The sequence below is a fragment of the Lynx canadensis genome, chromosome A1 (genome assembly GCF_007474595.2).
Source record: "Lynx canadensis isolate LIC74 chromosome A1, mLynCan4.pri.v2, whole genome shotgun sequence".
NCBI lineage: Eukaryota > Metazoa > Chordata > Mammalia > Carnivora > Felidae > Lynx > Lynx canadensis.
This window is the reverse complement of record NC_044303.2, coordinates 25,664,191-25,690,991: the sequence shown is the minus strand read 5'-3', so window position 1 is coordinate 25,690,991 and position 26,801 is coordinate 25,664,191. Positions and strand designations below refer to the sequence as shown.

The window sequence follows — 26,801 nt, the reverse complement described above, 5'->3', positions numbered from 1 at the left end:
GGGTGAAGATTTATTTTTTTCCTCACAGGTTTCTAATTGATCCATCACCCTCCCTTCCATACTGCACTGTAATGTCACTTTCTTTGTAAATCATGTGACCACAAATGTGCATCTAGTTTTTTTCTTTTTCATTCTGGTAGAATACACATAACATTTACCATCTTAACCACCTTTAAGCGTACAGTTCATCACTAAGTACATTGACATTGTGCAACCATCACCACTATCCATTTCCAGAATGCTTTTCTTCTTGCAAAATTGAAATTCTGTACTCATTAAACAGTAAGTCCCTGTTCCCGTTCCCATTTCCCCCAGTTCCTGAAAGCCACCATTCTACTTTCTGTCTCTGTAAATTTAACTACTCTAGGTCTCTCAGATAAGTGGAATCATACAGTACCTATCTTCTTGTGACTGGCATTTTCACTTAACATAATGTCTTTGGAGTTCATCCATGTTGTAGCATGCACCAGAATTGCTCTCAGGTGGGGGATTCTTGAACCCAGTCTGATATCTGTCCTGTGTTCCTCACACTCAGCTACCCTCCTGAAAGAGATTACTGAGTTTGGAAGAGGGAGTGAGCACACAGGTCTGAGATGGAACAAATTGACTTTACTCAAATACCTTGGAATATTGAATGCTGGGAAATGTCCCCTGAGATCATGTCATTAGAAAACTCGGGGAGGGGCGCCTGGGTGGCGCAGTCGGTTAAGCGTCCGACTTCAGCCAGGTCACGATCTCGCGGTCCGTGAGTTCGAGCCCCACGTTGGGCTCTGGGCTGATGGCTCAGAGCCTGGAGCCTGTTTCCGATTCTGTGTCTCCCTCTCTTTCTGCCCCTCCCCAGTTCATGCTCTGTCTCTCTCTGTCCCAAAAATAAATAAATGTTGAAAAAAAAAATTTAAAAAAAAAAAAAAAAAAGAAAAGAAAACTCGGGGAGAGGGGTGTGGAGATGTTTTCTCAAGACCAGTCCATGTACTCCAGATGCTGCCTTGTGGAAAATAGGTGGAGCCTTTGCTATTTTGACTCCAACTTCAGACTCTGCAATGACCATCACCTCCACGAATTTCAGCTGCATTTCTAATCACACACTGGACTCTGTTCTATCTCTGAAAACTTAAATTTAAGTTTCTTTCTCAGCAAGAACCCCTTATCATTCTCATTCAGTTATTCTTGTTAGACTTTGTTGTTGTTGTTGTTGTTGTTGTTGTTGTTGTTGTTGTTTAACCTCATTGAGCTCTGCAGACCCTGCCTTCTATCCTTTTTGGCCTCCTCCTTTTAATTGCTTCTGCCCCTATTTGACTTAGACCTCACAGTCCATCAATTCATCCATTCTCTTGCAATGTTTTCAGCTGCCTTACCCATTCAGTATTCTGTTAAACTCATCTGGCAAAAACCCAGCTCTAGATCATTCCAAATGTTTACCTTCTCATGAGCCTACATCCAGCCTTCCAAATGCTGCCAGAAAAAACTTCACAGCTCCACAGGCTAATGTTACGAAAAATTACAGTCTCCTCCCTAATTGGGTTCTCAGCTGTGCCCAGCAGTCCTCGGACAGTTTCCCCATGCAGTTCTCTCCCTAATCTCAACCATGGTTTTTTAAAAGCCTCTTTTTCTTCCTCAGACTGTCTTTCCCTCTACTTCACTGGAAGAGTAAATGCCATCTTAAAAGAGCTAACTCTATTTTCTGCACTATGCCTGAAAAGTTCCCTGAATCTTTGCTCAACTTTTTTGTCTTCCCTGTGATTACAATAGAAAAGGTGCACTACCTTCTTCTAAGGCTAGTCCTTCCATTTTTAATCTGAATCCCTTCCCCTATTTGTTTTGTGCACAAATGAGATAAAAGTTCATAATAAGTAATAGCCAGCGAGTGCTGGGAAGATGTATAGTGTAAGAAAATATAAAATGTATACTTTTATAAAAATATAAAATAAAGTATAAAGTGTTGGCTAAGGGGTTCATTGAAACATTTTATGCATAATTGCACAGTTATGCATAATTGCAACAATTATGACCAATTGTGACTTAAACAAGAAATTTCCTATAGTTGCAGGACCAGCTTTACCCCCTAATTATAAAAGCAGTAGCTCAGAGTCATCAGACAGTGATGAGGACAGTAGTTCATTGTACGAAGAAGGAAATCAAGAATCTGAAGAAGATGACACTGGTCCAAGTGCAAGGTCAGTCACTTAAATAAACCAAGCTTCAAACCTAGTATACTTTGGCTGGAACAGATAGTCAGGAATGCCATATCTGTATTTTTACAGCACAGGAAGAAATCGTTTCATATGGCATTTCGTCAGGAACTACACCTTCTAGAAGGAAATTTATTGTAGTAGATAGTTGTGGAGACATCTAGGATTTCAATTAAATTCTTATCTAAAACATTTTTTCTTAAGGTATTACTGAAGTGTCTAAATACATATTCTAGATGAGCCATAGGATTTCTTTTAGAAATTATTTATGCAGTGTACGGTTTTTGCTTAAGTAAATGAATGATTTCCTTCTAACTACCCTTCCTTGCCATGGGTCCATGTAAAGAAAAGTGGAATTTTTGTTTAGTATTGGGTAGCAAGGGTTTTTTGATGCGTTTTAAAGATAAGACAGAACTAGCAACTTAAAACCTTCCTGCATGAGATAAAAAGCTAGCGTCAAACCTTTTGCTCAAAAACATTCAGCAAGTAGACTCTTTGAAACCTCAATAAAGTGGAATCTTTAACGCTATAGGAAATATAGAAAACTACTGCCATAGAAAATATGGCACCATTTTAGGCCAAAAATAAATTCCAGGAAAAGGTTGATATAAGATCAACTGTGGTGTCCATTTGTTCTCATTGGGCAAGATGAATTTATTGTTTCAGTGTTTATACAACTAGTTGGAGTTAATGCTTCCTTCAAAACTTAAGATTCTCTGTGAAAAAAATTTGCGTAACGTTGTACTACTGTGTTTTTAGAAAACAGAGGAGAACTCAGGATGATGACGACGATGATGAAGGGTTTTTTGGACCAGCTCTTCCTCCCGGATTTAAAAAGCAGGATGATTCTCCTCCAAGGTGACAATGTGTAGTGTTGCAGGCCAGTCTTTTCCAACTATTTCAGTAGGTGTTTGTTGATTCGATAAAGCGCTGTCCAAAGTTGTTTTTTAACTTACAGATTTATAGAACACTTGAAACGCATAGGGGAAAGTAACTGTTTCCTCTAACAAAAATGATTACTTACATGCCTATAAACACTTCTGTAGTTTATAAAAAACCCCCACATCCCCTAGTTGATGCTCACAAGTGTGCTCTGTGATAGACTGAGTGCAGCATTATCCCTCTTCGCCCTTTTCTTAAATAGATAAGGTTGCACACAGAGTAAGCAGTAGGCCTGGGGCTGGAATCCTGGTATTTACCTTTAAAATTAGATGCTTTCTTAGTTATTTGGTGACAGAAAGAACAATTCCTGTGTGCCACGTTAAACAATTTGACTAACTTCTCTGTACCTCAGAATTGCCATCTGAAAAATAGGATAACAACACGTACCTTTCAAAATTATTGCAATGATTGAGATTTCATATTTACGTACATGCACATACGTGTGTGTGTGTGTGCGCGCGCGCGCGCCTCTTACATGATGCCTGACCCCAGGTAAGCATATAGTAAGTTTTAATTCCTATCTTCTCAGAATTACAAAGTTTTTAATGCTGAATATGTAATTGCACACCACCTTGTTTATAATTCAGAGCACTGTTACCAGTATGCAAGAACAAGTCAAAAAGACTTTTGTATATTTTAATGTGGTTTTTAATTTATTTTTGAGACAGAGAGAGAGCATGAGTGGGGGAGGGGCAGAGAGAGAGGGAGACACAGAATCCAAAGCAGGCTCCAGGCTCCGAACTGACAGCACAGAGCCCAACGCAGGGCTCGAACTCACGAACTGCATGATCGTGACCGAGCCGACGTTGGATGCTTAACAGACTGAGCCACCCAGGCGCCCCAACTATTGTATATTTTATATTCAAACTTTACAATCCTATCTATCAGCTCCAATTTTCATGTTAACTTTGGACCTTTTGGAAATAAGGCTAGACTCTCTGCTGCCTGATTTTGTGTGCCACCAAGCCAAGAATAATCTTTAAAGGGTCATCTAAAAAACGAAGACCGGCATGCCTAAGAGACCCATATATGGCCCTCAAAGCCTAAAATGTCCTCTCTGGCCTTTTACAGAAAATTTGCTAACCCCTGGGTCATAACATTCCTTTCAAGAAAGCACATTATTAGAAGTACAGCAATGTCTTTCTTGAGAGTTGTATTTGGCTATTCAATGGCCAGGATCAGAACCCAGACCTTCTGAGTCAGTACCAATTTTCCTCTGCTAGGAAGCCTGTCTGTGAGGCTCTGATTGAACACAGTGCAACCTGGAAAAGTCAGCCTAGGACTTCATTGCCATCTTGCTTGTTAATAACTGGTACAGCGACATCTCTGGGGAAAACATTGGTATGAAAGAAAGAATTAAGAAACGTAAAGTATGAAAGAGAGTAGAAAATATCTTGTCTCTGTTATTTTTTCCCTGAAGTAAGGCTTTCTCTTTGTAAGCCCCAGATTTTAGGCACTTCTCCCATTTGGACTGATGTCAGTTCCCTCAGAAACGTAGCAATAGGTCACCTTGAAAGAAAATGAACTTTGGCATCGAGGAGACCAGGGTTCAAACGCCACCACTGACACTTGCTAGTTTGTGGTGTCCTTGGGCCTTATTTTGCTCACCCAGAAAATGGAACGACTTAGGGGTTGTTTGAAGGAAACAGAAAAGTGCTCTGGTTGAAATGTGGCTAGCACAGCACCTTTTCCTTTGTCTGTAGGTCTCAAATGACTTTTCATTCTTGTGCACTTCCATAGTGAGGACAGCGTTCAGATTTGTATACTCCCGTGGCACGTGTAACCATAAATTGCCGACATCTCTGTATGCATGCACCGTTTATGTTCTTAGAACTCAATTTATACTTAAGGAGTTCTGACTGTAACTATAACACGCCTAATGCACCTGTCAATGGTCAGTGAATATCAAAACTGAAAGCCAAGGCACAAAATAGAAAAATATCTTCACAGGCTTTAATTCTTAATAAGGAATTTTTAAAAAATATTATTTTTATTTAATGGAGTTCTTTTAGGAAGTGATATACATCACTGCCATTGAGAATTACTGGTTTAGTATCTTAGCATTGACAAACAAATAGAAAATAAAAATGAGAAAATTGTATTTTTTTAAGATACTATAGAAAAATACTAGGTTATAAAATACAAATAATATGTTACATGAAATTCTCATCTTCAACATTTGTTAGTATTTGGTTTTTTTTTTTTTTCTTTTTTGTGAACGCTTATTCTAAAAACTGCTTTTGAAAATCAGGGAGAATGTTAAAGGTACATTTTATTTTTCAGGCCTATAATAGGTCCTGCATTACCACCTGGTTTTATTAAATCTACTCAGAAAAGTGACAAAGGCCGAGATGATCCAGGACAACAAGTATCATCATATTTCAACTATGAGGTTTGGAAATTTTTTGATTAAAGCATAAGATGTAACAAACTCAAGACTTTGCAGAGTAATAACTATGTAATCATTTGGCTCAAATGTAACTAATACACAGTCACACAGTTGCATCCACATTAATCTAGGATTGTAAGGTATACTAAATCAGAAGCTTGTCACAGAACTGAGATGTTATAAAAAAATAACAAGGCAGTTACATGTTGACAGAATGTGATCTATTCATGCTTCTCATCCTTGAAGGCAATGTTTACAGTGCCAGAAAATACAACATGATGAAAAGTTTAAGGAATCATGGTGATTTGACCTGAAAAAAAGACAGCTGAGGAATTTTTTGATAATGGTCTACCTTGAAATTAGTTCTTATCCATCCATCTCTGGTGCCTGTATTTAACAAAGCTGGTGGTTAAATGATTTTATGAAAAAATTGGTCAATGATTACAGAGTCAAGTATGAAAGCTGTTTTCTTGTTAGAGGCCTGGTCCTTACCAATAGCTGAGATTTGTAGAGTACTTTATAATTTGTAATGCTTTTTCCCCATATATGGATATTATTTTCTCTGCAACCTTATGAAATAGATATTATCCGCCATCTGACAGATACTAAAAACCAGAGAAATTTGGTAACTTACCCAAGATTGCACACTTTGCACTAATCAAAGCCAAAGCTTAAACCCAGTTCTTTTTTTTTTTCTTTTTAAGTTTTTTATTTTTAAAGATTTACTTTTAAGTAATCTCTACACTCTACAAGGGACTCAAACTCACAACCCCAAGATCAAAAGTTGCTTGCTCTCGGGGCGCCTGGGTGTCTCAGTCAGTTAAGCAACCGACTTCAGCTCAGGTCGTGATCTCACAGTCCGTGAGTTCGAGCCCCGCATCAGGCTCTGTGCTGACAGCTCAGAGCCTGGAGCCTGCTTCGGATTCTGTGTCTCCCTGTCTCTCTGCCCCTCCGGTGCTCATGCTCTGTCTCAAAAATAAATTAAAAAAAAAAAAAAAAAAACATTAAAAAAGTGTTGTTTTTTTTTTTAATAAAAAAAAAGAGTCGCTTGCTCTCCTGACCGAGCCAGCCAGGTGCCCCTTACGCCTAGTTCTTAATGCTTTAGATCACCTGTTCAGTCTGTTATTCTGTAGTAACTTCCTGGATGTTCATCTCTATTGAGAACTGAGCAGTTACACTGTGGCTGTTACCAAGGAAAATATAATGCAGTGGTTAAGACCATGAACTTCAGAGTGATTTACTCCTTCCTTCAACAGCTACTTAGAGAGTACCTACTACAGTGTATGAGGCACATGGTCACAGGAATGAGTCTGTCAACAAGTCTAGTTCCTCCCACCTTCAAAGGACATCCACAGTCCAACCATTTCTGCTCCTCCCGTAGTCTAAGTCAAATCATAGTTCATCTGTTTATTGGTCTTGATATTTTAAACCTTGTTTTTCTGTTACCTCCTCTCAACACGGCAGCTAGAGCAGCCTGGGTAAAATGAAGTCAGATTGTGTCACTCACACTCAGAACTATCACACTGCTCCTCCTCTCTCTACATAAAAGCCAAACCCTGGGGCACCTGGCTGGCTCCGTAGAGCATGCGACTCTTGATTGTGGTGTCATGAGCTTGAGCCCCATGTGAAACGTAGAGATTACTTAAGAAAAATGAAAAATAAAAACAATAAAAAAACAGAGCCATTACACTGTGCTGACAGCTCAGAGCCTGGAGCCTGCTTCGGATTCTGTGTCTCCCTCTCTCTCTGCTCTTCCCCCACTCATGCTCTGTCTCTCCTTCAAAAGTAAATAAATATTTTTTTAATTAAATAAATATTAAAAATTTTTTTTAATTAAAACTAGAGCCCTACACATTGTAATGTCTCCTTGAGCTCCATGATTTTCTCTCTTAACGTCAATCTGACCACACTGTGCTCCTTGCTGTACCTCCTCACTTACGCCCAGTAGGCTCCTGCCCCTGACTGTTCATTCCTGCAAAGTCTCCCCAGAGTGGTCTTCCCCTAGATATCTATGTGGCTTGCCTCTCAGAGCTTCAGTGTTGGGCTGGAATGTCACCTTAGTGAGGTCGTTTCTGACCTTCTAGCTCAAAATTACTATCTCCTCTTCCCTTTACTCGTCTCTCCTTCTGGCCTTTAATTCTCTCCATAGCATCTGTCAGCACCTCAGATACCATCTGTTACTGCTTCTTTCTGTTTATTGTTGACCTCTCCCCACTAGAATGTTGAGGACGGAGATTTTGTCTTCTCCCTAGGGGACATTCGGAAGTATTTGTTGAATGAATGAGCACGTTTGTCAGACATAGTCCCAGATAATCACACTAATCAACCTGCAGGGTAGTGGGGAATATGGACATTACACAAACATCTAACATTATGAGTGATTCAAAAGGTGAGACCAGGGGCACCTGGGTGGCTCAGTTGGTTGATCATCCGACTTCGACTCAGGTCATGATCTCACCATCCATGAGTTTGAGCCCCGCATCGGGCTCTGCGCTGATAGCTCAGAGTCTGGAGCCTGTTTCAGATTCTGTGTCTCCCTCTCTCTCTGACCCTCCCCCATTCATGCTCTCTCTGTCTCAAAAATAAATAAATGTTAAAAAAAATTTTTTTAAAAAAAGGTTGAGACAAAATACTATGGAACCATGACAGGGGAATCTAAACTAACCTAAAGAAATGAGAAAAAGTCTTTGTCTCTGAGAAAATGTCTAAACTGAAGACTGATGAGTTGGAGATGTCTCAGCAAAGAGGGCAGGAGAGATTGTTCCAGAAAGCATAGATAGCTTATTTGAAGAGAAAGCAATGTAGAGAGGAGGAAAGTTAGGGCTTTAGAAGTTCATTGTGAGGGTACCCGGGTGGCTCAGTCAGTTAAGCACCCGACTTCGGCTCAGGTCATGATCTCGCAGTTCGTGGGTTTGAGCCTCGTGTTGGGCTCTGTACTAAAAGCTCAGAGCCTGGAGCCTGCTTCAGATCCTGTGTCTGTCTCTCTCTCTGCCCCTCCCCGACTCACTCTCCAAAAATATAAACATTAAAAAAAATTTTTTTTTTTAAAAGAAGTCCAGTGTGGTTGGAGGGAAGAGAACAGGAGAGAGAAGGCAAGAGCCATTGGCGCCTGGGTGAGCTTAGTTTCATGTCAGTATCATGCAGGTTGTTATCCTTGTCTTAGAGGGTTGTTGGTGAGGATTAAGTCAGAACATTTTCAACTTATAATAGCTCTCGTCATTGTTGTTATTCTTCACACCTTCACTACTGATACCATGAGAGTATTTTTTTCTATAATTTATTTTTTTATAATTCACATCCAAGTTAGTTAGCACATGGTGCAACAATGATTTTAGGTGAGGAAAAGGTCCTCGTTGCTCAGTGATTAGCCAGCAATACATTGTTTGCGTTTTTGTCTTATTGTCTCTAAGTAATCCGTTGCAGTGAAATTTTAAGTATTTTAGGATCATTTTCTATAACCTATGGCTCTGCTCCTGGTTTAAAGGCAATGTCTTATTTCAAAAGGAAACAGATAGCAGTGAAGATGAGGACATTGTTGGACCCATGCCTGCAAAAGGACCAGTTAACTACAACGTCACGACAGAGTTTGAAAAAAGGGCCCAGAGAATGAAAGAAAAACTGACCAGAGGAGATGATGTAAGTTTTAAATATACTATACTCTGAGAAATTGGCTAAATGGATTAAAAATCTAAATTTTAAAATCGAGATGAAAGAAAATATATACATTATGTGTATAAGTAATATAAATAAATAATAATATAATATAATAATATAAATAAAATATATGCAATACGTATATAAAGAAAACTTAGGAGCAAGGTAATCTAGAAGCTGTAAAAGGAAAAGACTGGCAAATTTGCCTATTTAAAAATTTCTGTGTGGCAAAAGATAACAAAGTCAAAAGAACAATAAATTGGATGAGGTAATTGTAACATATATGACAAAATATAATCCTTTATATTAAATTCTTTCTCTTAAAGCCTCAATTGAGAAACATGACCACTTATACAGTATCTTACAAACACTTTCTGGGCTACTTTTCTTTTTTTTTTTTGACTGTTTGATTTTTTACTTCTGTTAAAGAATTCATCCAAACCAATTACAAGAGAGTCATGGATGACTGAGCTTCCTCCAGAAATGAAAGACTTTGGTCTCGGGCCCAGAACTTTTAAGAGACGAGCCGATGAGAAATCTGGGGATCGATCGGTCTGGACAGACACCCCAGCTGACAGGGAGAGGAGAGCTAAGGTGAGAGAGCTTGTTTGTGCATGTATTTCTGCCCATGTTGGCTGTATTTTGAAAACATAGAAGGCATGATGATTTAAAGGTACTATTTTTAAATTATGATTCCAAAGGGAAAATACAGATTTCTCCCTGAAAGAAAATAAGGACAGTGACACCAATTGCTTGCGATTTCCCAATGAATTATCTCATTTAAATCTCAAGAAAACCCAGAGATCTGGACTTACTGACTTCATTTTATAGAGGGAGAAACTAACTTTTATGAGGTCCACTTTTCTGGAATTAGAGGGCTGATTAGTAATGAATAATAATTCTATTCTAGACCTTTCTATAATTCTAAATTCTCTAGTCCTTATACACCATCATACTGTCTCCATGAAACTAAAGCCACGGGTTCACCTAGGTTAAATGATACGTAGAGATTCTCCCACAAAATGACCTTACTTCAGGTGCACTATGTTTTGTGTTACTGTCAAAATAGGCAAGAAATGCTTTCATCGATAGTGCTGAATACTATATGATCTCCCTTCTGTGCAGAATCTAAAAAAACAAACCAGAAAAAAAAAAAAAAAGTCATGGATATAGAGAATAGACTGGTGGTTGCCTGGAGGTAGGGGGGGCAAAATGGAGGAAGTAAATAAAACTCATGGGGACATATGTACAGCATGGTAACTATACTTAGTAATACTGTATCGCGTACTTGAAATGAGCTAGGAGAGTGGATCTTGAAAGTCCTCATCACAAATGGAATAAATGTTGGTAGCTGTATATGGTGATGGATGTTGACTTATTTTGATTATTTTACAATATATAACAAATATTGAATCATGTTGTACACCTGAGACTAATAAAATGTTTCATCAGTTAAACCTCAGTTTTTAAAAAAAGAAATGCTTTCATTAGTGCGTTAAATAATTTGCTAAAAAAGAAAAGAAGTTTGGATAGAATGCATTATTGACTCTGCTTTTTACAAAATCTTCCATTATAAATTAGGAATTGAACCACTGTGGGGCACCTGGGTGGCTCAGTCGGTTAAGCGTCCGACTTCGGCTCAGGTCATGATCTCGCGGTTCGTGAGTTTGAGCCCCACGTCAAGCTCTGTGCTGACAGCTCAGAGCCTGGAGCCTGTTTCAGATTCTGTGTCTTCCTCTCTCTCTGACCCTCCCCTGTTCATGCTCTGTCTCTCTCTGTCTCAAAAATAAATAAACGTTAAAAAAAAAATTAAAAAAAGGAATTGAACCATTGTAAATTAGAAATACCCCCAGCACTACTTCTTAAATTTACCCCATCCGAAGGTTTTTACTCCCTTTAATTCAAATTTGAATGCTTGAGTAATTAGCACCTGAAGGCTACAGCTTTCCAGTTTTGACTTCCATAGTTCCACACTTCATTCATTCCTCTACTCTGTTTATCTTCTCCATCAGTACCAAGAATTATGAGACCTTCTCTTTTCATTCTGTAACTATAAATTGAATACCTTCTCTGCCAGGCATTCAGTTTGGTTGTAGGTAATAGCAAAATGGAAAAGCTTTGTTTTTTTTCTCAAGCTTATTTATTTTGAGAGAGAGAGAGAATGAGAGAACACATGTGCACACAAGTAGGGGAGGAGGAGAGAGAGAGAGAGAGAGAGAGAGAGAGAGAGAGAATCCCAAATAGGATCCAGGCTGGCACCCAGAGCCCTATGCAGGCTCGATCTTAAAAACCATGAGATCATGACCTGAGCCGAAATCAAGAGTCAGACACCTAACTAACTGAACCACCCTGGTGCCCTGGAAAAGCTTCTTATGGAGTTTTCATTTTAGTGGAGAATTGGTTATAAAATACCCCATGTTACCCTTTTTTTTTTTTTTTTAATGTTTATTTATTTTTGAGAGAGAGAGAAGGACAGAGCACGTGCAGGGAAGGCCCAGAGAGAGAGACACAGAATTCGAAGCAGGCTTCAGGCTCTGAGCTGTCAGCACAGAGCCCGATGTAGGGTTCAGACCTACAAACTGTGAGATCATGACCTGAGCTGAAGTCGGATGCCTAACCGACTGAGCCACCCAGGCGCCCCCCGTGTTATTCTTAAAATGTGGATGTAATGTCTCCAGATTTTAGCACCCTACCTTGCACATGTGGCAAAATTGTAAATTCTCTTTGGTCCAGAAGATTAAGGGAAATCTAAGAGTTGTAATAGAAAGTTGAGGTGAACCAACACACCTGAGGCAGAAGAGGCAACAGAAAAGGTGTTGTGGGGGCACCTGGGTGGCTCAGCTGGTTGAGCATCCGACTTCAGCTCAGGTCGTGATCTCACAGTTCATGGGTTCGAGCCCCGCATTGGGCTCTGTGCTGACAGCTCAGAGCCTGGAGCCTGCTTCGGATTCTGTCTCTCCCTATCTCTGCCCCTCCCCCACTCGTGCTCTGTCTCTGCCTCTAAAAAATGAATCAACCTTAAAAAAAAATTTTTTTTTTTTTTTTTTTAAAAAGAGGTGGTGTGGAAGTAAGCTGCATGCTTTGAATGACTAGTGTTGCGGTGCCTGTCTACTCTTTCTTAACTGGTGTTTTATAAAAATAATATATTGGCATTTTTGTAATTTAGCCTTTAAGATTGTTTCCAGAAAAGACATTCCCTTGTTTACGTGAATTTATTCATGTCTATGTTAGTAGTGCTTTTCTCTCTCCCTCTGTTCCTCACTATAGGTAAATAGATGTCTAGCCTACAGCCAGATATGGAGGGACTCTTCTTCCAAGGAAAATATCAGAAAAATGGAGCAAATGGAAATTAGACAACCCAGTGATTTTAGGACCTATGATTAAGTTCTTCAGATCTTTTTCTTTTCAGTACTTAAAAGTGTTTTGTTCAGTTCTACAGCAAATTCATAAAGGGATTATTAATACTCCTTAAATTTTATGGGATACTATATTTAGCATATAGTACCACAGAGGTGCCTAGCTGGCTCAGTCAGTTAAGCATCCGACTCTTGATTTTGGCTCAGGTCATGATCTCATGGTTTGTGAGTTCAGGCCCCACATCGGGCTCTGCACTGACAGTGCGGAGCCTGCTTGGGATTCTTTCTTTCCTTCTCTGTCGAAGCCTTGTTCTTCCTCTTTCTCTCTCTCTCTCTCTCTCTCTCTCAAAATAAATAAATAAAAACTTTAAAAAGTAGCGTATAGTACCACAGACTCATATTTATGGTATAAACTATACAGTATTGGAGAGCCATTCATTTTCTTGTGTATTTCATTCTGTGTAAAGTTTATGACTAGTTTTTGTCACAGATCTTAGCTAAATTTCCTTTTTGACAGACTTTCTCCATCTTTCCATTTTTTTCTTATGATGCCATCTTTTTTTTAAGCTTTTATTTTATTTAAATTCTAGTTAGTTAACCATACAGTGTATACAATATAGTGATTCAACACTTCCATACAATGCCTGGTGCTCACAAGTGCCCTCCTTAATCCCCATCACCTATTTAACCCATCCCAACACCCACTTCCCTTCTGGTAACATCAGTTTGTTCTCTATAGTTAAAAGTCTGTTTCTTAGTTTGCCTCTCTTTTTTTTTTTTTCCTCATTTGCTCATTTATTTCTTTTTTTTAAATTTTTTTTTTCAACATTTATTTATTTTTGGGACAGAGAGAGACAGAGCATGAACAGGGGAGGGGCAGAGAGAGAGAGGGAGACACAGAATCGGAAACAGGCTCCAGGCTCTGAGCCATCAGCCCAGAGCCCGACGCGGGGCTCGAACTCACGGACCGCGAGATCATGACCTGGCTGAAGTCGGACGCTTAACCGACTGCGCCACCCAGGCGCCCCAACTCATTTATTTCTTAAATTGCATTATGAGTGGGGCGCCTGGGTGGCTCAGTCAGTTAGGCATCTGACTTCAGCTCAGGTCACGATCTCGCGGTCTGTGAGTTCGAGCCCCGCGTCGGGCTCTGGGCTGATGGCTCGGAGCCTGGAGCCTGCTTCTGATTCTGTGTCTCCCTCTCTCTCTGCCCCTCCCCCGTTCATGCTTTGTCTCTCTCTGTCTCAAAAATAAATAAACGTTAAAAAAAAATTGCATTATGAGTGAAATCATAATGGTGTTTGTCTTTCCCAGACCTATTTCGCTTAGCATAATACTCTCTAGCTCCGTCCATGTTGTTGCAAATGGCAAGATTTCATTCTTTTTTTATGGCTGGGCAATATTCCATTTATATATATACCACATCTTCTTTATCCATTCATCAATTGATGGACACTTGGACTGTTTCTATAGTTTGGCTCCTATAAACATCAGGGTGTATGTATCCCTTCAAATTATTATTTTTGTATTCTTTGGATAAATATCTAGTGCAATTGCCAGATTATAGGGTAGTTCTATTTTTACCTTTCTGAGGAACCTTCATACTGTTTTCCACAGTGGCTGCACCAGTTTGCATTCCCACCAATGGGCCACCAGTGGTGTAAGAGAGTTCCCCTTTCTCCACATCCTCACCAACATTTGTTGTTTCTTGTGTTGTTGATTTTAGCCATTCTTACAGGTGTGGAATATCACGTGGATTTGATTTGTATCTCCCTGATGATAAGTGATGGTGAGCATGTTTTCGTGTATCTGTTGGCCGGCCATCTGTATGTCTTCTGCCCATTTTTTAATTGGATTATTTAGTTTTGGGGTGTTGCGTTTGATAATTTCTTTATAGGTTTTGGATACTAACTCTTTATCCAATATGCCATTTTCAAATATCTTCTCCCATTCCATAGGTTGCCTTTTAGTTTTGTTGATTGTTTCCTTCGCTGTGCAGAAGCTTTTTATTTTGATGTCGTTCCGGTAGTTTATTTTTTATTTTGTTTCCCTTGCAACATATCTAGAAGAAGTTGCTAAGGCCAGTGTCTAAGAAGTTACTGCTTGTGTTCTCTTCTAGAGTGTTTTAATTTAATTTAATTTTATTTTATTTTATTTTATTTTATTTTATTTTTATTTCATTTCATTTCATTTCATTTATTTATTTTTAGAGAGAGCATGAGAGCAAGGAAATGGGGCAAAGAAAGAGAGAGAATCTTAAGTAGGCTCCATACTCACCATAGTGGGCTCAATCCCACTACCCTTAGGATCTTGACCTGAGACAAAATCAAGAATTGGACGCTCAACCGGCTGAGCCACCCAGGCACCCCTCTCCTAGGATTTTTATGGCTTCAGGTCTCCCATTTAGGTCTTTAATCCATGTTGGATTTATGTTTGTGTTTGATGCAAGACAGTGGTTCAGGCTAATTCTATTTCATGTGGCTATCCAGTTTTCTCAGCACCATTTGTTAAAGAGACATTCCTTTTCCCATTGGATATTCTTTCTTGCTTTGTCGAAGATTAATTGACCATATATTTGTGGGTTCATTTCTGTGATTTCTGTTCTGTTCCATTGATCTAGGTGTCTATGTTTGTGCCAGTACCATACTGTTTTGATTACTACAGCTTTGTAGTATAACTTGAAGTCTGGAGTTGTGATGCCTCCAACTTTGTTTTTGTTTTTGTTTTTGTTTTTGTTTTTGTTTTTGTTTTTGTTTTTGTTTCAAGGTTGCTCTGGCTCTTCAGAGTCTTCTGTGGTTCCGTACAAATTTTAGGAATGTTTGTTCGAGCTCCATGAAAAATGCGTTGGTATTGTGATAGGGATTGCATTAAATGTGTAGATTACTTTGGATAGTAATATCTGTTCTTCCAATCTAGGAGCCTGGAATGTCTTTCCATTTCTTTGTGTCATCTTGAATTTTTTTCATCAGTGTTCTATAGTTTTCAGAGCACAAGCTTTTCACCTCTTTGGTTAGGTTTATTCCTAGGTATCTTACTTTTTTGGCTGCAGTTGCACATGGGATTAATTCCTTAATTCCTCTTTTTCTTGCTTCATTATTGGTGTATACAAATGCAACAGATTTCTACACATTGATCTTGTACTATGCGACTTTACTAAATTCATTTATCAGTTCAGTTTTTTGGTGGAGTCTTTTGGGTTTTCTATATAGAATATCATGTCATCTGCAAAGAGTGAAAATTTCACTTCTTCCTTGCCGATTTGGATACCTTTTACTTCTTTTTGCTGTCTGATTGCTGTGGCTAGGACTTCCAGTACTGTGTTGAACAACAGTGGTGAGAGTGGACAACCCTGTCTTACTCCTGATGGTAGAGGAAAATCTCTGTTTTCCCCATTTAGGGTGATCTTAGCTGTGGGTTTTTCATAGATGGCCTTTATTACGTTGAGGTTATGTTCCCTCTAAACCCACCTTCTTGAGGATTTTTATCACGAATGGATGTTGTACTTTCTCAGATGCTTTTTCTGCATCTATTGAAATGATCAGATGGTTCTTACCCTTTCTTTTATTAATGTGATGTCTCACCCTGATTGATTTGCAAATACTGAGCCATCTTTGCAACCTAGGAATAAATCTCACTTGATCATAGTGAATGATTTTTCTCATGTATTGTTGGATTCAGTTTGCTAGTATTTTATTGAGAATTTTTACATCTATGTTCATCAGGGATATTGGCTTATAGTTCTCTTGTTTAGTGGTGTCTTTATTTGGTTTTGGTATCAGGGTAATGTTGGCTTCATGGAATGAATTTGGAAGTTTTCTTTTCTGTTTTTTGGAATAGTTTGAGAATAGGTATTAGTTCTTCTTTAAATGTTAGGTAGAGGGTGGCTAACCTGGGTGGCTCAGTTAAGCCTCTGCCTCTTGATTTCAGTTCAGGCCATGATCTCATGGTTTGTGAGATTAAGCCCCATGTTGGGCTCCTTCCTGACAGCACAGTCCATTTGGAATTCTCTCTGTCCCTCTCTCACTGTCCCTTCCCCGCTCGGACACTTTTTCTCTCAAAATAAATAAACATTGTTTTAAAATAAATAAATAAATAAAATTCGCTGACATCTATTATTACCTTACCTCCCAGTCTTGATTAGATCTGTTAACTCTTAAATATTAAATGGTCAGGTTTTTATCGCCATTTTACCATATCATTTTCCCCTTAATATTAATAAACGAAAGCATGTTTTCTAGGAAAATTTTTATGAGAAAATAAGAACTGAGCTATGCCTATGTTTTTAACATACTTTAGCAAATGCAGTGTTGTTTTGTACATGTGTTTTAAGTAGGCTCCACACCCAATGTGGGGCTTGAACTCAAACCCTAAGATCAAGAGTCATGTGTTCTACCAACTGAGCCCGCTAGGAGCCCCTGTTTTGTATATTATTAAGATAAACATTATAGATGACCTTTTTGGTTTTCTTAAGCAGATAACAACAATATTAAAATATGCTTTGAGAGGGGCGCCTGGGTGGCTCAGTCAGTTGAGCGTCCGACTTCACCTCAGGTCGTGATCTTGTAGTCCATGAGTTCGAGCCCCGCGTCGGGCTCTGTGCTGACAGCTCAGAGCCTGGAGCCTGTTTTGGATTCTGTGTCTCCCTCTCTCTGACCCTCCCCCGTTCATGCTCTGTCTCTCTCTGTCTCAAAAATAAATAAAGGTTAAAAAAAAAATTTTTTTTAAATGCTTTGTGACAGTGCTTTTAAATTGTTTTTATGTGGGCTTTTCTCATCCCTGGTTGGGACTGTATTCTCTAGAATTTTTTTTTTCTAATTAAAATTTGTTGGAAATCTATCTAAGTACTTCATCTTGTGTATACACTATTGTTAATTTTTTTTTTTAATTTCGAATTCCAGTTGTTCGTTGTTGGTATATTTTGTATATTGACCTTGTATCCTGCAGCTTTGATCTAGTGTACTTTCTTATTAGTTCCAGGAGTATTTTCATGGATGCTTTGGAGTTTTCTACATAGTCATGTCATCTGTGAATAAAGATAGTTTTATTATTTCTTTTCCAAACTGTAAACCTTTTCTTTTTCATTATTTTTTTCCCTCAAGAATGATATTACTACTTTTAAAAACAGATAATGTAAGATTTCTTTTCTATTTTTTTAAGGCTTTATTTTTAAGTAATCTGTATATCCAAGGTGGGGCTCAGACCTACAACCCTGAGCTCAAAAAGTCACATGCTCTACCCACTGAGCCAGCCAGGTGCCCCTCTCAGATTTCTTTTAAAGCCTAATTTCCTCTCCTACAATTCATCATTATTTGTCAAACTCCTTTGTGAATTTGACACACACAACTAAGTAAATAGGTTTTTCTATTGATCTGAATAGGTTTTCTTCTTGTTTTCAAGAAAATCACTGAGTAGAACATGAACTGATCCCTTACCAACTCTATTCATATTCATAGTGGAAAAGATTCAACAAACTTACTCTAGTCTCTTATTTAGTCAATCTGAGTAAAAATAATAGTATTTCTTTTTTTTTTTTTTTTTTTTTTTTTTTACTTAACTATATGGTTCAGTAATGTGTTAACCTGTGTTCATTCTTCAGGAAACACAAGAAGCAAGGAAGTCATTCAATAAGAAGGATGAAGAACATATATTGTCAGGAAGGGAAAAGAGATTGGCTGAGCAGGTGTCCTCATACAATGTGAGTAAGAATAAAATATATAAGCTTTTCTTTTTTTGTATCCTTCAATGCTCTTCTTATATTTTCTTTCTTGTTTCTCATTCTTTTATATGTCTTCCTTTTTACCTCAGTGTTTTTCTGTACATCTGCCCTTAGAAATATTCCATTCTGTTGTATAATGTATAGTTATATAAAATCCTTTTTATAGGCTTTTTGTAGGATTTTTTCATGTATTCATGTAATGTTTTCAGTTTGTAGTTTAATGAAGGAAGGAAGGAAGGAAGGAAGGAAGGAAGGAAGGAAGGAAGGAAGGAAGGAATCATGTTTACATAAAGAAGTGGATGAGAATGGAATGCAGTTCATTATAGCGATCCATTCAATTCTTTTTTTTTTTTTTTTTTTTTAATTTTTAACACTTATTTATTGTTGAGAGACAGAGAGACACAGAGCATGAGCAGGGGAGGGGCAGAGAGAGGAGTAGACCTAGAATCTGAAGCAGGCTCCAGGCTCCAAGCTGTCAGCACAGAGCCTGACGCGGGGCTCGAACTCACAAACTGTGAGATCATGACCTGAGCTGAAGTCAGACGCTTAACTGACTGAGCCACTCAGGTGCCCCTCCATTCAATTCTTTAAACAATTTCTGAGTTATTTACTTAAACCTCATAGAGATCTATTAACAGAAATTATTAATGATCTCTCAACTGTCAACTCATTAGGACGTCCTTCACTATTTTTCACACTGGTCCAGTTACTTTATTTTCTTAATTTTTCTTTCTGGATCTATATAATGAGAATAACTTTTAGTTTGCGGAGGTAATGTGAAGATTACATTATAGTAAATGATCAGTAAATCTGACACATGGCATTTATGAGTGATTCTTATATACCTGACACTACTAAATCCTTTTTAATTACGTCATTTAACTCCTCCCCACCCAAATATTGGAAAATGATTACTACCATTTTACAGCTGATAAAATGAAGTTCAAATTGTTTGCCCAAGGTTACCAGTGTTGAAACTAGCAGGACCACCATTGCAACCCAGATTTTTCTGAATCCAGAACTTAAGTTCCTATTTCTCCACGCTCTATGTATTGAGAGCTTATTTTTTCTTAGCAATAACTAATGAATGTTTTAAATTTCCTTCAATTTTCCTGAAAATAAAGAATTAGAAAGCATTTGACTTGCATATCTATTTTTTTCTAAAAGATTTGACCAAGATTTATGAAATGAGTGAGAGGGATTAAGAAGATGGAAATAGTGGTAATTCAAATAAATACTCAACTAACATAATATCTTTTGTACATTCTGCTAAAACCTGCAGCTCCAGATTGAGCTTATTCAGTGGATAGGGAATAACTACCATATAACCTAATTGACAAAGTCAGTTCTGATTTGTCAAATCAGCCAAGTAAGACTTACTTTCTATCAGAAACTCTCACTTCATTTTTCCATTCAAATAGATGTGTTCCTGATTATTCCAGTGGCACTTCTGAGTTCTAAAGTAGATAGATATCATGAGTTTGTCTCCTGGATGAAATAAGATGCTACCATTTTTAACGTTTCTTACCAACGCCTTTTTCTGTTGCTTTCACAGAGCTCTTTTTACTTCTTTGCTCTCACATTTTTTAACAAGGTAGGGCCTGGAAGAGATGTGGTTGCTAAGCAAAACTTGCCCTTTCTTCCATTGCCCGTCTATTCAGTGTCTGCACACAGATCATTCCAACAAAAAGCAAAACATCAATTTCCGAGGGACACCACACACTTAAGAGAAATTTGTTTCAGATACAGAACACAGAGCCGTCCTGGGCTTACAGTTCCTCAGTCAGAGGAAGTTCCCTCGTGCCAGTATTTCACATTTTTTGTTTGAAACCATGGAGACTTGCTCTCCTAGGCAGTATTCTTACAGGGAGATTCTGAGAGGCCTCTCCCTTGTTAAATGGCAGAGAGCTATAATAAAAGGGGAGAGATCAAGATAAAAAGAGGGGTGCCTGGGGGGCTCGGTCCATTGGGCATCTGACTTCAGCTCAGGTCACGATCACTCAATCAGTGAGTTCGAGCCCTGCATTAGGCTCTGTGCTGACAGCTCAGAACCAGGAGCCTGCTTTGGATTCTGTGTCTCCCTCTCTCTCTGCTGCTCCCCCACTTGTGCTCTGTCTCTCTCTCTCAAAAATGAATAAACGTTAAAAAAAATTTTTTTAGAGAGATAAAAAGATGCATCATCAACCAAATCAATTTGAAGTGAGATTACATGAAGAAGTTGAGAGTTGTGGGTGGATAATCTTAAAATTAGCCATACCTTCCCACCATGTGTAATCCACTCTCTGTAGCCCCCGGGCCCACATATGCCCCGTGCCCCACTTTGCAAGCTGCCGGTCTACACTGCCTACCTCTGCTGCTGCTTTCCACTCCCTGCTTCTTCAGTCTAGGGCCCTTCTGTCTTGTACTTCGGTCAATACTGAGAAGTCTACAATGAATCTCTAATTGATGAAGCCAGTTGCTTTTGCCCAGACCTCATCCTACTAGATATATTTGAAAATGTGAGCACCTGTCCCAGCTAAGAAGAAAGAAAATAAGGGATGTCGGAGAAAGAACAAAACCGGAAGGAACAGAACTCTCTTAGCGTATGGAATATGCCACTGTATATCCCGAACAGGCCTTGAATTTGATCGCTTCCGTGCCATTACTTTTCTGGTTCGCCCTTGTTCTCGCTTCAGCCTGGCAGGGCCCTTCCTATTCCCGTCCGCTCGTTCGGGTTTCACAGACCCACGCATCCGTGAAACTCTAACCAGGCTCCTAGGCCACGATGGACTTGCTCTTCCTCTCTCAGCCGTGTTCTTGGTTTGGACTTTGTGGCACGTCGCAGGATGCTTCTCATTATGGTTATTTAAACATGTGTTCCCCCTCTGTCTTGCCTGTGAGTGTGTGTGGCAGTAGTTAGTAGATAACCTTCATTTTGGCTGATTGAATTTGCCCCTGTTACGTATTTGTTTCAGAGATGCTGTATTGGTTTTGGCAAAAATTGTTAGGGTTTGTGAAAAGCCCTCTGTAGTGTTCGTCATCACTGCTTAACCATTTTGTTCGTGATCGTATTCGGTCCGTAGTCTATACCAACAAAGATTTTCACTTCTACTCTCCTGCTCTCCCCAGGAATCAAAAAGATCAGAATCTCTTATGGACATTCATCATAAGAAATTAAAGACTAAGGCCGCTGAAGAGAAAAATAAGCCCCAAGAACGAATACCATTTGATCGTGATAAGGATCTCAAAGTTAATCAGTTTGATGAAGCTCAGAAAAAAGCCCTGATAAAGAAATCTAGAGAACTAAACACCAGATTTTCACACGGCAAAGGCAGTATGTTTTTATAAGTAAGTATACTTCAGTGAGGTAAGTTTCAAACTGATGAACTTTTCTTTTTTTTTTTTTTTTTTTTAATTTTTTTTTCAACGTTTTTATTTATTTTTGGGACAGAGAGAGACAGAGCATGAACGGGGGAGGGGCAGAGAGAGAGGGAGACACAGAATCGGAAACAGCCTCCAGGCTCCGAGCCATCAGCCCAGAGCCTGACGCGGGGCTCGAACTCACGGACCGCGAGATCGTGACCTGGCTGAAGTCGGACGCTTAACCGACTGCGCCACCCAGGCGCCCCGAACTTGAACTTTTCTATATAATCTGTTATCCGCGAATGATTGCATGTAAAAATCAATTCCCTTTTATAATAAAGTAGATTATAAACCTTAAAATCTTTTTCTATAAGTAAACGGTGATTTTTTTTTTTTTTAATATTCAGCCTTGTGTGATAAAAAATGTAGTTTACTGGAAAAGTAGCCTTGTCCTCATAATAACCTAACCAGGCATTGCCATTAAAGACACTAAAATTTAAGTTTAGTTTAGAAGAAATGGCAAAGGAAAGAGTGGTTTGAGGCTGGGGTAAATGTGCATGCTTTTTTTGTTTTTTTTTAAGTTTATTTATTTTGAGAGACAGAGAGAGGATCCCAGGTAGGCTCTGCGGTGACACAGGGCTCGAACCCATAAACCACGAGATCACTACCTGAGCCAAAATCAAGAGTCAGATGCTTAACCTGCTTAGCCACCCAGGCACCCCAATATGCATGCTTTTTTAAAGAATGGACAAAGGAAATGTGTTTGCAGTCTCTGTGTTAAATACGATCATAGAACGTGTTTAGTGCTTTGAAAGCTTCTCTATGAGTTAAGGTTCAAAATGATTACATCCTTCATCCATAGCCCAATCTGACAAGGGCTCATAATGGTGATTAAGGAATTATGTAAAAGCTGAGGTTGCTTCTTAAAACCTTTATCATTTTTAATTGTATGAAACCTACATCAATATTGAATTGTGGCTTTAAAGGAAAATACAGGAGTGCCCGGCTGGCTCAGTCAGTGGAGTATGCGACTCTTGATCTCAGGGTTGTGAGTTTGAGCTCTACACTGGGTGTAGAGGTTACCTAAAAATAAAATCTTGGTGTGCCTGGGTGGCTCAGGCAGTTAAGCCTCTTACTCTTGATTTGGGCTCAGGTCATGATCTCAAAGTTTGTGGGTTTAAGCCCCGTGTTGGGCTCTGCACTGGTCACGCAGATCCTGCTTGGGGTTCTCTCTTTCCCTCTGTCTGCCCCTCCCCTGCTCTCTCTCTCTCTCTCAAAATAAATAAACTTTAAAAAATAATAATAAAATCTTAAAAATAATAAAGGAAAATATAGTTAAAGTTAGAAATATTTTCCAACTTACTGAACTTTCTTATTCTTACTGCAGGGGGATTTCCCTGTGCAATGAAGAAAAGTTGAAGAATACTCTATTATCTGTCTGTCCACCTTCATTCCTTTGTTTTGAGTTTAAGATTGGAGATTATTTTAGTCTTAAAAACCATACAAACTTACCTTGTGTTGTCCTTTACCTTGTCCTTTAAAGTCACGTGGAAACCTAAAGTCAGTATTTCTTACGTGGAATAGAATTTCATGTGCTTTTGGCTTCTGATGAAGTGTGGGCTTTTCTTCAAGTAATTATTTTGAGGACTTCCCCCCCATCTCCTAATTTGTGTGACGTCTCTTAAGTACCCTCTAAGGTCTGGTCAGGACTATCCGCTAAATCTCCACAAGAACTTAGACTTCCTCGTGAGACACTATTAACATGCCCTGGAGTAAGTGTGTCGGGTCCTTGCAGTAAATCCATGAATTGGAAGTTATTTGGGTTTTCCCTCTAAACTTCAGCCAGTGAATGCACATTTACAAATAGAGGGTTTGGAGGTTTTGTCCTGTTAACATTTTGCTTGTTTGGGCAAACGGGGCTTTTTGTCTGTTGTTTGGGTTTTTGTTTTTTCGTTGGTTGGTTGGTTGGTTGGTTGGTTGGTTTTTAAGTCAGAAAGAGGGACCTCTGCATTGTCTCATGTGCTAAGGAAAAACTATTTCGATTTTTCCAACTTTAATAAGTATTTCTAGGGGAGGCAATCTGAGGGACAAAATGTGCCATTAACCATTAACAGTGTGAAGCCTAGGACTTGGTCTCTATGGTCTCAATCAAAGCTTTCTAAGTCTTTGAACTTTGCTTTGAGATGATCTAACTTAACCCATTTGTATTTAACAGATTTTAGCTAATTTATTGGGGACTGATCTTTTATATCAATCATGAATATTTTTTTTTTAAAAATCAAAATTAGCCCTGAATACAAAAATATAAATGGAAACTCTAATCATAACCACTCTAATGAAAGTATATTAGTTTGTAATGCTTTAGGTACTGTTTCTTAAAATGTCAAATAGAGCATTCTAAATAGTTAAAGCCTAAATCCAAGTCCTCTAAATTATGTTTTCTTACAGAGTAATTCTGATTGTTCACTAGTTCTGTGTCCTAGTTTTGATGAAGTATGAGGAGTTTTGTTTTCTGTGGGGAAAAAGAACACAAACCAGAGACTAGGTGGGAAGTGTGGGGTTTTAATGGAAAAAATTCTGATTCCTAGGGTTTTTTTAGGCGTTATGAAAATTGAGCGAACTGTTCAGATTATGGCACAAATCAGTCTTCTTTACTCTCTTCTAATACCAGTGTAAGATATTATAGCCTACTCGAGGAGTGTTGCTATTAAATAGATGAATTAAGGGTGCCTGCGTGGCTCAATCAGTTAAGGATTGGGCTTTGGCTCAGGTCATGATCTCGCAGTTCATGAGATTGAGCCCCACATTTGGGCTCTGTGCTGACGGTGCAGAGCCTGCTTGGGATTCTCTCTCTCCCTCTCTCTCTGCTCCTTCCCTGGTCACACACGCGTGCTCTCGCTCTCTCTCAAAGATAAATAAACTTAAAAAAAAAAAAAGATGAATTATTCTCCTAAGGAGATTGAAAAAGCTTCTTGTCTAAGCAAAATTGAACTAAACATGTCATTTTTAGTGGGTAATGCCTTCTGAACACAAAACTTTGTGTAAAAGCATCCATTGCTCTCATTTAATTTGGTTATATTTTTTTCCTTGGTGAAATGAAGAAATGTTTTCCAGTTCCTCATCCTTAAATAAATTTCTAACATTATGTCTTAGGGAAACTTGGTATTTTTTAAAGTAAAAATGTCACCATTGGTTACTTATTTTTCCTTGCTTTATTCATCTTAAAGGGATAGGATGTTTCTGTATCGCATATTTACTATTTTTTTCTCTCACCCTTGAAGTGTCTTTGTCCTTAGCAAAAGTAAGAAAAACCTTTTCTTTCTGCATAATGCCTTCCATAAGTTGCCAGCTTACTGCCGCTTTAGATGTAATGCTCTTTCATGCCACCTGAGGACAATTTTAATAAAATATAAGGCCATACCAGAGGGTTTTTTGTCCCTGTGAGAGATTAAGCCCAATATAACAACACTGATAATAAAAGAACAGAGTTGCTATTTACACAGGATACAAAGGTGCTCATGTCAGCCCCTCCCCCTTCCAAAATGGTAAAAAGCCTAATTAAATCAAGTCTCCATCCATCTGGAGGGAAATTGGCATTGTTGACATCTTCTAGTAAGAACTTTTTAATTACCTACATTTCTTGGTCAAGTTTTATAGAACCATGACGTCTTTTGAAACTTAAAAATGAAGAGGGGCGCTTGGGTGGCTCAGTTGGTTAAACGTCTGACTCTTGACTTTGGCTCAGGTCATGATCTCACGGGTTCATGAGATTGAGCCCTGAGTTGGGCTCTGCGCTGACAGCACAGAGCCTGTTTGGGATCCTCTCTCTCCCTCTCTCTGCCTGTCCCCTGCTTTCACGCACATGTACACACGCTCGCTCTCTCTCGCTCTCTCCTCTCTCTTCTCTCACAAGCTCTCTGAAAATAAATAAATAAACTTTAAAAAAGATGAAGAAGAAAAAAGCAATACTAAGTTCAAAAGGTGAAGCAGATACTCCAGCTTTCTTTATTGTTGAAGGTGATATCTAAGTTCAGTGTATCTGAAATTATATGATTTTTGTCTGCCTGTATAAATTGTCATCTCAGATAGATTTAGTTGCTTCCACTAGTAACCACAAAAAAAAAAAAAAAAAAAAGCCATGGTCTTACTAAGAGTTTTTAATCGTGTTTGGATGTAGCAACCATTTGACATTTAATTTATCTCTTGAAATTTTAATGGTTCTATGAATTAACGACTTGTTTTAGAAGTGAGGTTGAGATTTACCTGGTACTGAGGCTTACATGCTCCAGAATAGATTAATACTTATTCTATAAATTATTTGGTCCCCAAACATTATGACGCTTTATATTTCTTACATAGGGTGGATAATGTTAATATTATTACTCAGAAATGTGTGATCTTGGGAGATAGTTTTCTAACTATTTACAAGAGTCCTTGTCATGTCTCTTTCACTTCTTCCATGGTACTAAGTATTGTTAGAAAACAATTCGCTGTTAATGTATCTGAGAAGAAGAATTAACATAGAGAGAAGTGGTCAGAGATAGTGCCTGTGCTAACATCAATGCCAAATCTCCTCTATCATGATAGTAATTTTACTTTGGCCTTGAATGGCATCATGAGATTTAAGTATGCAGTTAGAGGTCATGTATTTCCTATTATAGGATAGGTGTATGTTTTTGTGGCTTAAAAAATTGTTTAACTGTGACTGTATTATGTACAAAATCAAAGAGCTATCCACTGCCTCTTTGAATCTTTTCATTTTGAGCTTTACAATAAAAGACTTTTTAGAAAAGAATTCCTGATGTATAATTTTTTATGTACAAATAAAGTTTCATCTATATCTCAGGAGTTGTGGTCTTCTATTTTTGTTCTGTTTTGTTTTAATGTTTCTTTTATTTTTGAGAGAGAGCACGCGCAGGGGAAGGCAGAGAGAGGAAGACAAAGGATCCGAAGCAGGCTCCACATTGACAGCAGGGAGCCCCGATGTGGGGCTTGAACTCACGAACACAAGATCATGACCTGAGTTGAAGTTGGTTGCTCAACTGACGGAGCCACCCAGGTGCCCCAATTTTTGTTTTGCTTAAATATTATTAATTCATCTGGAGCAGGCAATATTAGTAAAGAGACTATTTCACAAAAATCTACTGTGGCCAACCAGAACATTTTAGGAAGATGGCTCACTTACCAGGTTTTCCTTATCCCAACATAACTAC

The 26,801-nt window shown here is 38.6% G+C and overlaps 1 protein-coding gene across 4 annotated transcripts in view; it reads left to right on the top strand.

Annotated features, from left to right (window-relative positions):
• GPALPP1 (GPALPP motifs containing 1) overlaps positions 1-26,509 on the top strand; it is a 28,047-nt gene extending 1,538 nt beyond the window's left edge. The window contains exons 2-9 of one of the 4 annotated variants that reach the window (XM_030311112.1): positions 2,042-2,174; positions 2,949-3,047; positions 5,415-5,523; positions 9,025-9,156; positions 9,604-9,768; positions 18,127-18,225; positions 21,355-21,573; positions 26,492-26,509. In XM_030311112.1, the coding sequence (XP_030166972.1) occupies positions 2,042-2,174; positions 2,949-3,047; positions 5,415-5,523; positions 9,025-9,156; positions 9,604-9,768; positions 18,127-18,225; positions 21,355-21,573 (956 nt within the window). In that variant the 3' untranslated portion in view covers positions 26,492-26,509. Of the gene's footprint in view, positions 1-2,041; positions 2,175-2,948; positions 3,048-5,414; positions 5,524-9,024; positions 9,157-9,603; positions 9,769-18,126; positions 18,226-21,354; positions 21,610-21,676; positions 21,704-21,854; positions 21,949-22,975; positions 24,006-26,491 lie in introns of those variants that run through there. The other 3 variants (XM_030311091.1, XM_030311084.1, XM_030311102.1) reach the window with 3 other exon arrangements.
• Positions 26,510-26,801: the final 292 nt, after the last annotated feature.